The sequence below is a fragment of the Protopterus annectens genome, chromosome 2.part1, assembly GCF_019279795.1.
Source record: "Protopterus annectens isolate FY-2018-M chromosome 2.part1, PAN1.0, whole genome shotgun sequence".
NCBI lineage: Eukaryota > Metazoa > Chordata > Ceratodontiformes > Protopteridae > Protopterus > Protopterus annectens.
The window spans coordinates 1,837,991,667-1,838,007,370 of record NC_056729.1 but is presented as its reverse complement, the minus strand read 5'-3'; the positions used below and the strand labels follow the sequence as shown (position 1 = coordinate 1,838,007,370).

Genomic DNA, 15,704 nt, shown 5'->3' with positions numbered 1-15,704 from the left:
TGTGTGTGAGTGTTTGCGGTTGTGTGTGGTGTGTGTGTGTTTGCGTGCATGTGTGCATGTGCATGTGTATGCATGTATATGTGTACACGCATGTATGTGTAGGTGTGTGTGTGTGTGTGTGTGTGTGTGTGTGTGTGTGTGTGTGTGTGGTGTGTGTGTGTGTGTGTGTGTGTGTGTGTGTGTGTGTGTGTGTGTGTGTGTGTGTGTGTGTGTGTGTGTGTGTGTGTGTGTGTGTGTGTGTGTGTGTGTGTGTGTGTGTGTGTGTGTGTGTGTGTGTGTGTGTGTGTGTGTGTGTGTGTGTGTGTGTGTGTGTGCATGTGTCTGTGTGTGTGTGTATGTGTGTGTGTGTGTGTGTGTGTGTGTGTGTGTGTGGTGTGTGTGTGTGTGTGTGTGTGAAGACTGCCTACTTAATTCTTTGCAATCCAGTTACTATGCATGTCTTAGTTCTTCATTTGTTAGCTATCTAGTATGTATTGAATGTATACGTTTCTATATGTAAGCAGTTTTATTGAATTTGAATGTATCCGATGCAACAATTGTATCAGTGGAATTAGGTCTCTGCTGAAAAGGGGTAGTTGTGTCCAGACAGACTATCCTGGTTGACAAGTGCAAGTTGACAAGTGCAAATCAATCAGTTGATCAATAAATAATGTAAGAATCTTAAAAATTAAAAATAAAGAACAATGTATACATAAGATGGCAGATTTTAGCAGCTTACATGATATTTATTTGTCCTTTGCTGACAGGATTAGTTCCACCAGACCAATATCCTCTTTTCATAGGAGGCCCATAGTTTAGTACCACTTGACCAATGGGCTCTTTTCATAGGAGACCTACAGTGGTATTTATATTATAAATATGGACAGGGCATCAGAGAACTTCCTCTGTTCTTACCTGGAGTAAGTCTGACACTGAACAGCTACGTTAGCCACAGTTTGTACACAGACTGCTCTCCCAGTTTGTGCATTGCAAATGTGTATGCAATGTGTGTGGGTGTGTGATACATACATACATAAATAAATGTGTGTGTGTTTCTGTGTGTGTGTGTGTGTGTGTGTGTGTGTGTGTGTGTGTGTGTGTGTGTGTGTGTGTGTGTGTGTGTGTGTGTGTGTGTGTGTGTGTGTGTGTGTCTGTGTGTAGTGTGTGTAGTGTGTGTGCATGTGTATGCAGTGTGTGTATGTGTATCTCTGTAGTGTCTGAGTGTGTGTGCCTGTATGTGCGTATGTGAGCATGTGCACGCTCTACTCTGTATGTGATGTGTCTATGTGTCCTATGACAGAGATCCAATCAGGGACTGATTCTCTGCTTTATTCCTGTTGCTTAGAAGGATATGATTCTAGTTCTCCTCTCCCTGAGGACGATTAAACAGGTATCAAGCAATGAGTGAACTATGCATGTAACAGATCAGGTGTTAACCTTACCCAGAGTGCTTCAGGAGAACAGAAGCTTTCAATACTGATTAAATGTTTTAAGCAGTGACAGGGCGTTTGGGATGTCTCCTAAATATTCAGTGCTCTCACCAACCTTAATCTGTTTGCTTAAGGCTTTTAAACCATTCATTTTCATATGTAACATGTTACTAGTGTACTTATCATGCTAAAACATAATACTTTGAGATTACAGTAATTAAAAATAGTAGTCTCTCAGTAAAGATTTTAATAAGAATATATTACTGAAATAACACAGATAGCACTAATTTTGTTCTTGCTAAAGCATTTTTCATGTTTTTGTAATAAAACAAAATGAAAATAAACAGTCCCATTATAGGACTCAAAATAAGTTTAATGTTAGCAGAAGACAGTCTAATGCATGGGAGGTTTGAACCCTGAATGTTTCATGAAGTGTCTGAGGCAGCTCCCAGCATGCATTGGGGTGTTAGGGAGTAATGTCCTAGCTCTCAGTCTGCGTTACTGTCTGACCACGTGCTTTTTGTTTTGTTTTTCTTCTCAGTCGTTGCTGTGACAAGAAGAGTTGTGGTAATCGGAATGAGACACCATCAGATCCAGTTATTATCGACAGGTAGGAATGAAATACTTTTCATTGTAATGCTGTCGTGACAGAAAAGTGCATACACATATATGTTAAACACGATCACAAATTATTTTCCTGTATATTTACACCTGGTTTAATTTTTGTGCCTTTATTCATGTGACATTCATATAGAGTTTATTTCTCCTTTACACATACATCTTGGAATGTAGCAAAATCTGTCAGGACTGTGTGAAGTCAGTATAACAATGGATGTAATATTCAGCGTTTATGATATAAGCATTACAAAGTCTATCATGCCTCAGTAAAGGTGGAATAAAACAGAAACTTCTAGGTGCTGCCAACTTCTGCTTGTATTGTAAGAGTTAGGCAAGAAACTTCAGCTCTGTGAATGAGATTTGGAAAAGAACAAAGAAAAAAGATAAACCTTGAAAAGTAAGTAAGGACAGCAGAAAGACATGCACGGTCTGCTTATTTATTTAGTTAGTTATTTTTTTGTCTAATTCAAAGAACAGACTTTTCTTATGGTTTCAAGAAGGGTGACCTAGATGGAATATGTTTGGTAACCAAATGCTTGTGGTTTACTTTTTTGCATTCTCCTGGATAGAAAGTGTATGCCTTGGCAACCTATCCTATATAATGTGCATTGACCGGCAGAGATGAAGTACTTCTAGTACAAGCTATTCTTTTAGAGTTAACAATTATAAATTTAATATTGTGCAAAGTGGCAAAGATGTATGTGCCATAGATGTATGCAGACTATTTTTTTTTACAGAATGTAATGAGTGTTATACGTTTGGGAACCCTTACTATGGAAAAAAGAGAACATTTTAGAAAATACTCATAAGTGAATTCTTCCATTTTGTCTTATTTACCATGTTTCATCTTGTTATTTAAAATAGTTGAATTTAGGAACACTGACTGTAATGGTGTTACAAACATTTTTGCTGATTGCACTGCAGAGATAAGAAGACTAACTTTATATGTATGGCCTATTAATGTTTTACAAAATACAATAACTGATTTTAATCAGTATAGTTATGGAAACTGCTACTGTTGTCAGACAGACGTGGACCTGCACTACCCAGGTCCCTAACCCAGTAAGTTTTCAGAATGGTAGCAAAAACTGCACCTATTGACCCATGTTCTTAGGTTATTTATGAAATCTGTGCCTCTGTTTAATTAAAATAATAATGTAGACAATGTTTGTGCCTGCAAACATCTGTTGCTATTTTTGGATAATGTATTCTGGTCATGTCTCTCTTAAGTACATAAGTGGAGCTGCTTTGCCTTTGCAGGGATGGCATGCTTTAAAATATTCTCAGACACATGTGATTAGAGGAGAGATGTTGCAAATGAAATGAGGAAACAAAACTACAGCTATATGTCTATGTAAAAATTAATTTATGGTTCCAATTAAAGGAAGCAACATCATTTTGGGGGAAGGGGAGACCCAGGATTTGTATGTCCTCACGTACTTGTGCATGCGTATGTGTCTGTGTGTGTGTGTGTGTGTGTGTGTGTGTGTGTGTGTGTGTCTGTGTGTATTTATGCATATGTGAGTTTTGTGCAAATAGGTGTGCTGTACACACACACACACACACACACACACGTGTATATATATATATATATATATATATATATATATATATATATATATAATTCCACTTCACATCATCAAATTATCATTTAATCGAATTTCAAATCATCAAGACCAAATCGTCGAAAACTCATATCATCGAATCTCAAATCATTGAAAACTATAAAGCAGCTAGAAATAACACCCCACAGAGTTTTTACTACATTTATGCAGGGGGGCAAGCCCCCCTGCATCCCCCATGTGGGGGCCTCCGCTCCCCACACCCCCCGTAACTTAAATATACCAACTCCAAGGTCGCACTACAGTGGGGGAAAAAGGTGATTTCCTACCCCACTGTAGTGCGACCTTGGAGTTGGTATGTTTAATTTACAGTGGGTGTGGGGGGTGGAGCCCCCCACATGAGGGGTGCAGTGGGGCTTGCCCCCCTGCATAAACGTAGTAAACAGTGTCTGGGATGTTATTTGTAGCTGCTTTATAGTTTTCAATGATTTGAGATTCGATGATATGAATTTTCGATGATTTGGTCTCGATGATTTGAAATGCGATGAAATGATAATTTGATGATATGAAGTGGAACCATATATATATATATATATATATATATATATATATATATATATATATATATATATATATATATATATACTTACACTGTATGTAAATGTGTTATGTTTTTGCAGATGTGGGACAACTAGTTTATTATTTCATTTTGGGGGACTGAAAGTAGATATTGCGCACTAAGTATCATCATCAGAAATCTGTGCAATGCCTATTATGGGGTAATCATCCCACATCTTTTCTGGTATTAATTATGGAGATTTGCACCACCTGTGCTCACTTCCCCATAGCTGAGCAATGCTTTTGAAGATTTTCACTTGCATCCAGAGTCACCCAGGCTGAGATAACTTGCTTTTGCTTTTTTTTACAGTGATCACTACTATTTTTGAGTAGTTTTAAAGCAGTTAATGAATTTTGTGACAATACCTGTCATTTCCCTGTTGGCTTTTCTAGTTCTGTTTGCCTCCAAATTACCTTTGCAAAGGGTGAATTATGGACATTGTTTGTTAGTTCAATTCATCCACAGCACATTTTTGCACATTCTCTGGAACAGGCTCCCATCCATGTGATGTAGAATTCCTTCATAAGCCAATTCAAGTGTAACTTGGACAGTTGGATGGGAAACAAGAAATTCATCCTTGGTTTGCCACCTGTGTCTCTAATGGGCACAGGCAGCCTATAAATGGTTCATCTCCAAGGCCCCTGCTTGTAAAATGATGCATCCCTAAAGCCCCTGGTTACACTTATCAAGGCACAAGAATTTGTCAAAGGTTTGGGATGCACTGATAGGCTTACAAAGGCCACATCTACAAACCTATGAACCTATAGGTGTGAAACCTACCATGCAGTGTGGTATTAGGACAGCTAGTTTGTACATCAAAATTATTTTGTATGGTAGGACTATCACACATCTTGTCCTGTGCTCCAGAAACTACTCTATGAAATCCTTGAAAAAACCCAATCTGTAATATTCCACTCTGTTGCAGGACCAGACAACATGTATATGCAATTTTCAAATGTCTCTGTGGACAGTTTGATAGATTTGGGCGTCCTGAGGCAATGCAGCAATAAAATAATCAAAGAAAGTAACGCAGTATGTGATTGATGTAAATACACAACTTACTTGCAGGCAAATATTTTGCATACAAATAAGGTTGCCAAGAATATCCACACTACATCCCTCACATCTACCACACACACACACACACACACACACACACACACACACACACACACACACACACACACACACACACACACACAAGCACACACCAGAGCCCCCTAATGACAACACTGCTCCTCAGCAATCTCTAAAACACACACTGCTGCTCGCCCCTCTCTAACATAGAAGCCAAGCAGGTGGGGTATTTCATTTAAGATAGAAACACATCAGGATGGAAAGCAGCATCATAAAATACAAATGAACTGATTAACAGACAGACCTTACATACATACATGTTCACAACTCAACAGCTAACTACAAAATGGCAGTCAGGCTCACATGTGCTCAGTATTTATACACTTGTGCAAGCCCTTGGATAGCTTCTTAAAGGTACATACACAGACATTGCTCTACATCCTCCGTCTTAAAAGGACTGCCCTTAATAAAAACAACATTGGAGTTAGACATACATTATTATAGACATTAGAAACAAAGCACAATGTTCATGTCCAAGTGTCCTTATCTATCAAGTATCTATTACATGTTCTGAAGATACGACCAGATCTGGTAACATAAATCAGGAACAACAAAAAGACGTGATCTGGTAACATAACAATCTGGACCGAATCTAGCAACAGGGATAGTCTTCAGTGAACAACTCTTATCAGGAACTTTAGGAATGGTCACAAGAATGGGAATATTCTCTGGAACTTCCTCTGGAATTGGAACACCGGACAACTCACGCTGAGATAAAGAGTCTTTCTCACAGGCTATGCGCTGTGGTATAGGCTTGGACACTGGCATCAAGGCATCAAATGTTTCTGATTCCACCTAAACTCTGTGCCTTGTGATTCCACAATGTATGATCTTGGATCTGGGCAAATATTCTTCATGACTCCAATCCGATCATAGCCTTTGGACATTTGCATCTTTACCACTTCTCTTTCACATAATGGATTGAGCAGTTTGCTGGTCTTATCATAGTAGGACTTCTGGGTTAAGCACTTCAACAGCTTGGCTTTCACTGACACGTGGAACCAACAATTGACTACTGATTGGTAATGTGGTTCTGGTTTGTCTCAACAGAAGTCTCTGAGCAGGTGAACCAAGATGTTTATCACCAGGAATGTTTCTGAGATTCAATAGATTCAGGAAAACATCACTATTATCTCATTTTGACTTGTCTAGTAACTGTTCTGCACTTTGAACTGCACGTTCTGTTAAACCGTTTGACTGCGGGTACTTAGGGCTACTCATGATATGAGTAAAGTCCCATTTTTGGCAAATCTTTTGAACTGTTAGCTTGTAAACTGCGTGCCATTGTCATAAATAACTTTGTATGTGCAGACTACCATGGACTGCAAAATGATGCTTCATCTTTGTAATGACAGTGCTGGATGCTAGGTTAGGAAGTAGGTCAATCTCAAACCAATTGGAGTAAGAGTCTACTAACACAAAATAATGTTAACCATTCCACTCAAAAATGTCAGTGGCTACTGTCGACCAAGGTAGTTCAGGAATCTGGTTTAGCTGAAGTAGGTCTTTCTGTTGATGTGGCTTAGTACTATTACACACAGAACAAGATGAACGTGCTCTCTCAATGTCTTGTGACAAAGAAAGCCAAAATACTAGTCCTCTTGCCCTTCTTTTGGTAGAGCCGATTCGTGGGTGACCACAAAATGTACTCTTGTTGCAAGGACTTTAGAACAATTACTTTTGGACCTTTCATAATGATACCATTATCAGCCAAAATCTCATCTCTGTATGGAAAATAAGGTTGCACTTCTTGAAGTAATCTAGATTGCTTTGATGGACATCCTTGGTTGATAAAGTGGTTGATCCTTTGTAAAACTGGATCTATGGCTGTGTGATCTCCCAGCTCATCAAGACATGTGGAAGAAAAATTTCTCACTTCCATGACTTCAAAATCAAGAGTCTCATTCTCATGCTGTTCAGTGGTGTTTCTGGGTGATCTGGGGACTCTATCAGCAAGATAAGGACGTTTGCTTTTGTTGTAGACAAGAGTGAAATTATACGTTTGCAATCTCAACTTCATGTGTTGCAATCTGGCTGAAGCTGTATGCATAGGCTTTCTTAAAATAGTGATTAGAGCATGGTGGTCTGTTTTGATCTGGATAGGTCTACCATAAACATAATCATGGAACTTCGAACATTCAAACGCAATTGCCAAAAGCTCTTTCTCGATCTGGGCATAGTGCATCTCAGTTTGAGTAAGAGTTGTCTGTGCAAAGGCAACAGGTTGATCCTCTTGTACAATGACTGCACCAAGACCAAATTTTGAAACATTACCTGAAAGAGTAACTGGCTTGTAAACATCATAGTATCTGAGAGGTGGTGGACTATCAATTCTGTGTTTCAGGACATCAAATGCTCTTTGGTGTTGCTCTAACCAAGACCAGGATACATCTTTACATGTCAGCCCTCTGAGTGGTGCTGATAGTTGGCTCAAGTATGGAAATGAACTTGACCAGGTAGTTAACTATGACAAGAAAACATTGCAGGGCTTGTACATTGTCTGGAGCTGGAATCTCAAAAATGGCTGTTTGCTTTGAATGATCTGGTCGTAGGCCTGAATTAGTAAATAAATGACCAACATAAGTAACATCTTGTAGCCTGAACTTGCATTTCTGTGGATTGAGCTTAAGATTTAGTTGACGAGCTCTTTCCAGAACTTTCCTGAGGTTTCTGTCATGCTCAGCACCATTATCTCCTACCAGTATGTTGTCTACTATAATAGCACAAGGATACTCAGAAAAATGTTGCTCCATTGCATGTTGAAAGACTTCACTTGCAGAATTTATCCCAAATGGTATTCTCAAAAATATGGACCTGACCACTGGATGTAGTGAGCAATGAGGATTTCTTATCCAGCTGGATTTGCCAAAATGAACTCTTTGCATCTAAGATAGAACAAATAGTGGCATTTGGCATCAGAACTGCGACGTCTTTAAATGTGTGGATTGAATGATGTCTTTTTACGGCTTTGTTTAAATCTCGTGGATCAATACATATTTTGATGTCATCTGAGCTTTTCTTATGAGCTACCACCATGCGAGATACCCACTCAGTTGGAGTAGAGGAACCTACTGGACAAATCACACCTTATTGCACCATTCTATCTAGCTTGGCTTTGACTCTATCCCGCATGGCTATTGGAATTTTTTGAGCTGGCCTGATAACTGGACTGACATCTGGATTTAACTTCATGGAGTACACAACTGGAATTGTGCCTAGTTTGTCTTCGAAAAAATCAGCATAGGTAAAAGAAATGTACTGGGTGAAATTAGAGTAGTGGTCTTTTAAACTAACTTGAGGGACTTCCTTGTTAAATGAAAGCAGTCCCATTTTCAAACTGTCTCTGAGCCCTAATAATGACTGCACATGCCTCTTGACCACATAGAATAATAAGTCATAGTATATCCCAGCACAGTAACATGAAAGCACTACTGAGCCTTTAGTCAGACTTGCTTCACCACCATAAGCAACAAGCATAGCACAACTTGCCAACTCAAGCCTTTCACCATTACACACTCTAGTAAATGTTTCTGCTGACATAACATTACACTTAGAACCTGTGTCAACTTTGAGCTCTATGGGTTTGCCATTTATACTTCATTCTTTGCCCTTAAATCTACTGCATTGACTGTTTCATAAAGCAGTGACACACCATCAACATAAAGAGTAGGGTTACAGCTTTCTAATTGATCAACTCATTTTTTGAAACATTCCTTTTTAATAAAAGAATGTGGGCCTTTTGATTTACAAAACCTCTTGAAATTATTCCACTTATTGCACTTGTGGCATTGCTGACAAAAAAGCTAAACATTTTTCCCTTTTAGATTCATGATTTCCACTATAATTATGACAGTTGGCAAGGAAACTGGGTAAGCACACACCCTCACCCTTATGCCTGTTTGCTGACTCAGTCTTATGCTTCACTGAGACTGTGCAAACTCTGAAATGTGCTGGAAAGCTCTGGGGTTTACCAGTGAGTGCTGCAGGGGCATGGGCACCAGAACCATAGAGCGAGGGGGCACCCCCCACTTTTGCAGCACTTGCAACGTCCCGAATAACATGCACAATTGCGTCAGCATGCCGTGCGGCGTTTGAATACAGCAGCAGGAGAGGATTTACCGTTAAGCGCCGTTTGAATACAGCAGCAGGAGAGGATGTTCAGGCAGGGATTTTTTCATGGCAGAAGGAAGTATTACTGCAGAGCCAAACCAAGTTGCAGATTTACCATTCGGGCAGGCGGATTTCTTTATGGCAGTTTGGGCTGAAAGTAGTGTGTGTGTGTGTGTGTGTGTGTGTGTGTGTGTGTGTGTGTGTGTGTGTGTGTGTGTGTGTGTGTGTGTGGTGGGGTGCTAAATTAGGAAGACAAATACAAGATCCCAGAAGGAGATTTCTTTCTTTCTTTTTTATTTTTACAATATTAGGTGATCAAATGTGAAGCTTGGAACACAAACATATCTAAGAAGCAGAATAGTTGACCAAGCTTAATAAGATGTCCTGTGGAGATCAGAATGGGGAGTAAAGTAGATAGACGAGGGATATGCAAAATGCGTAGGATGCTAAGAGAAGTGGGATTGGAAGAGGCACACAAGAAGATAGGTTAATAGACTAGAGTGCTCAGTAGGAAATTGGCTTCAGAAAGATTGAAACAGATATGTGTGATGCCAAGTAGAGCAGTTCAAACAAGGAAGTTTAGAAATGTTGCTTAGAGAACTGCTTACGCGAGTATATCTGCAGCCCACATAGAATATGTTGAGTATTTGCACTGGCAGTTGACAAGTGATGGAGATGTAACAATAGAGAAAGAAGGGACTGTAAACATATTTTTGAGATAACTACAGCTGTAAAAGTTTGAGAAAATTAGGGAAAGGTGTTATGAAGATAAGTATCAGTATCACTGAAATATCAGACCAAGAGTGTCTTTGTTTATAGGAGCAAATGCATCAGACATTGTTAGTGCAAATTAAATTATCTGAATAATATTGTTACTGACTTAGAAAACAAATAGAAAAGTAAGGTAAACTCCACTGGGAATGAACTGCAGGTGTTAGTGGAAAGTGAAGGAAAGTGAAGGAGATGGTCTTAGGAAGGTGGAGAAACAGATGGCTGCCATGGCCGAGGTATGTGGAAGAACTTAGAAACGTTTAAATTCAGCACAGGGAAAGTGAGATGTGAAAGGTTTCTGGTTACTGGGTTATTTGGAAAATCCAGCACCAGCTGCAACTGATCCATATATACAGTGGCTAGAAGTACATAGGCTCAAACCCTGCACCTTGGATGCAGGCAAAAAGAGCCTAAAGTCCCTAGCCACCATCACTTGTGAATTTATGCCTCACATTTTTGTTTTGTTCTGTTCTGTTCCTCATTAAATCAGGAGCAGTAAAACAAAACCTTTTTATGCTAGCAATTTTCTAAGTTTATAAGATCAGTATTTGAAATGTGCCTCTATTTTGTGGCTGTATTTCCCCATTATTGGCTTTGTTCTGTATTTTTATGCTAGGAGGTTGAGAGCTATGGTGATGAGTGAGAACTGAATTCACTAAATGATTGCCATTTAAGTTTGTCTTCCTGTCTTTAAGGAAACTGCTGAATTAGCTTACTGGCATGTTGCTCTGACTATAGTGCACAATGCTTTGGGTTCAAGACTTGGTAGTGAAATGTACAGTGGTAATATAACATTTTATGCAAGCAACTGTCCAAAATTATGCAAGCAATGTTTAAAATGTGTCCCTGGTGTTTGGCGTTTTGCCCCCGCCCAATTGAAAATAAGTGCAAGAAGCTGTGCAACATGCCTATGGCTTATACTATTGTGATTCTGTATTTATATATTGTGTGTAGAAGTAGATTGTTATCATGGAAATGTTCTGAATAGGGCAGGTTTGTCATTATTGGTGCATGCATTTTGCTTCATTGCCTACTGGAAAAATGTTCAAACAATACATTTAAAATGCATTCTAACTTAAGTCTAACAAGTGTGCTGTATTATATAAGGAATATAATTTAATAAAGCCAGGAAGGTGTATCAAAGAACGCATGTATGTTTCTTGTTTTGTACGCAAGAGGGCTCTGATTTGAAAACAGCCCAAAGGTAATCTTTATCCACCACTGGCCAGATGTATTTTCTTTGAATGTGGTGTGGGTTTTAATGCTGTTTCAATGAATGTGAGTTTCAAGGGCAAAAAAGTTTTAATGCCAAGTCTATTTTCATTGTGAGGCAGTATTGCTTTGTTTAGCAGATATCTGTTAGTGTTTGTGCATTGTGCTATAAAATGTAAAAAAAATAAAATCCAGAAATGCAACTTGGGTTTAAGGATGGGTAATAGGAAATGTACTCCAGGATTGCCCCTCATGCCACTAATGGATAGAGGCAGTTCCTAAATGCCGCATCCCTTTTATGGTTCCCCTAAAATTATCAATGGAATGATCACAGTTATTCTCACTAGGGCTAATACACAATTATCACCCATGGGATAGGTAAGACCAATCAGAAAATGTTAATTCAAGAATCAAGCACCAAAAGGGAATTGGCTAAGCTTAAAAAGTCCTCCAAGTAAATCTATGTTGTGGTAGTAAATATTTATAAAAAATTGCCCTTTTTAGATCACTAAGTGCCCGTCTCACCCTCCACCCCCCAGTCTTCAACAGCTTCTGGCACCTTTGTGCAGGGGCTACAGTTGCTGCCATGTGCTTGGCCCAGTTTCTTTTACCCACGTGCTGCATACTATCAACATGAGCTCTAGAAGTTACTGGAAGCATACATGAGCTTGTATATCTGCCAAATCTCCAACGCCTTATTCAAAGTTAAATCACTGTCGTAAATCTTTCACACAGCATCATCTTTAATACCACACACACGTCTGTCTTTTATCAGCTCATTCCTTAAATCATCAAATCTGCACGTTTTAGCTTTATTCCTCAGGTCAGTTATATATGCTGCAAAAATTTTATCAGGCTTTTGATCCCTTGTATAAAATGTGCCTTTCCATTGTAAGGTTTGTCTGGGGGCTACACATTTTTCTAAATTTATGTTTAAGCACTCAGGGACCACCCTTGACTCAGCCGGTACAACAATATGAGGGGTTTCTTCCTCTTCAGCATGGACAGCAGGTGCATACACAAATGAATGCTCTCTTTCTATGGCTTCTGACCCAGTTGATGTAAGTAGAATAAATGCCTTTGTACGGTCATCTTTATCAGAAAATGCAGCCTGTATGAAAATGTCGTACTCTTGGTGAAACACTCTCCAGTTCTCTGCAATATTAGTATCAAACACAAGTGCACTGGGCTTTCAAAATCCATCTGCTGTGCCCACAAAGTTGGCATAAACACACTGAAAATATGGCCCTTGCAATTATGAATGGACAAATTGTTCTTTGAGCTTGTAATAACATTCAAATGCACAATAAACTCTTTGGAATGCTGTACTTTGCAAAATATGTTCTGTAATGGCTGTATCTTGCAAATAACTGTACTGTAATACTGCCCAAACATGTGAACACTTTATACACTTCTGATAACTTGGATATCTTTAATTAATATGAAAAATTTGTGCTTACCGAAAATGTGGTCATTTCCTCGTATTTTATTCATTTTATGCAATTCAGACTTTATTTCACACATTTTCCATAGTAATTTGAACATTTTGTATCAATGTTGGGCATACTGGTTTATTCAAATGTCATTTAGAGCATTCTGTGTGCCTTGTTTCATATTTTGTGAATAAGAACTTATTTGAGCAAGTTCTAACAGCGGACATTCGGTTCTGACCTGTTCTGTGAATTCTATGTGCAGTAGGGATGATCCACTCCTCTGTACTCCTCCAATGACAACTGAGTGCCTCTTGGACTCAAATTGAAGAAACTAGAACTTTTTCTGGCAACAAGTTGTTTTGGCCATGCATCCTTTAGCACCATACCCTTCTGGAAATACCACTTCTAACACCACTTCGCTCGTCCCTCTCTAACTTAGATGACAAGCAGGCGGGTATTTCATTCAGATGCTTTATTACACGGAAACACATCAGGATGGATAGCAGCATCACAAAATACAAACAAACTGATTAACAGACAGAGCTTACATACATGCATGCTTACATCTCAACAGCTAACTAAGAATGGCAGTCAAGCTTGCACGTGCTTGGTATTTATACACTTGTGCAAGCCCTTAGATAGCTTCTTAACGGGACATACACAAACATTGATGTACACACATCAAAAGCAACACTAAACATCTCACTTAAGCCTTCAACTAATGGCCTGCAAGAGCAAAGCCCATAAGGCTTATACTTTACCTAATACTTTTGTCATTGGGACTCCATTGTGCGACACACAGATGCCCCACTCACCAGGTTAGACAAAGACAAGGTAATGCTTAGTTGCCTATCTGTAGTCAGGATCTGCAATATTATGCACACACTCAAGTCACTGCACCCAGAGTACCAAGATGATTCTGTCCTAGCCTATGTGGGTGTAAATGACCTCAGATGTACCTGAATGGATTATATGACAAGAGACATTACTGACCTGTTGGAATATGTATCATAGATATATACAAGCATTGTATTGAGCAGCATTCCACCTGCACCAAGGATGATGTCACATTTTGAACATAAAACGATTGATTTTAATAACTGGCTTAGTTTTTGGTGTTACTGGAGGGGTATCCAGTATCTGTCAGCATTGGAGAACATGGTTAACAGACCACATTGCTTTGCCAAGGATAGGCTGCACCTATGCACCTAGGCTTCCAGATACTGGCGAATATATTCATTACTGCCTTAGGGCCTTTTTTAGGTGATATCAAAATGACAAAACTTCTAACATAGTTAAAAGGACGCAAATCAACTTTAAGTTATTACAGATCAATACAATAAATAGCAGGTGTATAAACAAAAAAAACACACCCTTCAAGCTCTCCTCAGTCTGGGAAATTTTGACATCTGTGCCATTACTGAGACATGCGGACACTGACAGTGCAAGGTTACAGCGCCTTCCACATAATTAGACTAACAACAGCACAAACTGGGGTTAACAGTGGAAGGGTCTCAGTATAGAAGCCCATGATGCTTGGGGACTTAATGGGTTTGGGATGGAAAACTAGGCTTGTAAGGGTCCAAATGGTCATTAGCCGAGCAACGATCTATGAACCAATGAATCTGTGCCTAGCCACAATCTATGAACCAATGAATCTGTATCTCTGATGCTTCCTGTCAGTTAATATAATTGATAAACACACAAACACATAAATTAATAAAATCCACTCTGAGGTATCTACTGCTCATAGAAAAAGCAAATAATTGTTTTACTAACACCAAATATGTGTCTTTTTCTGTTCTTTTTCAACCCTGGAGGGCAGAAAGACTGTCTTCAGGTTAAGCTGCTCAAAACAGAAAATAGCAACAGATGTTTTACACAGTTGACTGCTATATGAAAGCTCTGAGTCCCTATCTCTTAGCTAACCTCAGACCACAGACTATATCCTTACATCTGAAATGTGCTTACGTAGCCTTCCCATAACTGACCAAGCTGAGATTATGTCATCAGAGGTGGTGGTCAGTAAGACTTGAGGAATTTGTTCACTTTTTTTACCATCGTGTGACCATATCTGAGCTGGGAATTACTGGTTGAAAGCTCATTGTGTGAAGTTGCTCTCCACGCAGTTGCAGTTAGCGGCACCCTGTGTAGACATAAACACTTTGAAGATAAAATTGCACTTGAATAACTATCACTGAAGCCATACCCAGCCCCCTGCTGCTGCAGAAGAAACTAAGTTGTGCACTGAGTAGCATCACTCTGTTGGTTAACCGTAGACTATATAAAGTATGGCTCCCACCCATAGCCTCTGTGCTACCAGCACAGTCCAGTGTAATTAACCCATTCCTTTCCATGATAAAACACACAGTAAAAACCTGATACCATGGATTTGCAGTGTCCTACCATCTCTGTAGCTAGCCTGATGTACATGGGCATCCTGAGGTAATGTAGCAATTGTCTCATGTATACTGACAACTATTTACTCCTGAAACAATCATATACTATAAGTCAGATATGTAGTTATACTGTGAAAATGGAGGTAAGACTCTCACCTACAGACAAATGGAATGCCAAATAGGTTGTCAGCGCATGCACTTCACTTCTCACACTACATAAGGATTTGGCACATATATTCACATATGCAGAGGTACTCTTTAGTAACTTACCAAAAACTCAGAGGCTATTCAAATGTTGCCATCAGAAACCACACATACACACAGTAAAGCAAACAACAACCATAACACATAATCATACATACATCACTGTCTTAACAAATAAGAACATAAGGTGAAACACCACAAAACCTAACACACTGGCCATAGGAGACTAT

General features: G+C 39.2%; 1 protein-coding gene across 3 annotated transcripts in view; it reads left to right on the top strand.

The window, feature by feature from the left end:
- Window positions 1-15,704, top strand: part of LOC122794658 (transcription factor COE3-like) — a 2,019,913-nt gene that overhangs the window by 583,993 nt on the left and 1,420,216 nt on the right. For all 3 annotated transcript variants that reach the window (XM_044063281.1, XM_044063282.1, XM_044063280.1), the window contains exon 6: window positions 1,951-2,019. In XM_044063281.1, the coding sequence (XP_043919216.1) occupies window positions 1,951-2,019 (69 nt within the window). The remainder of the gene's footprint in view (window positions 1-1,950; window positions 2,020-15,704) is intronic.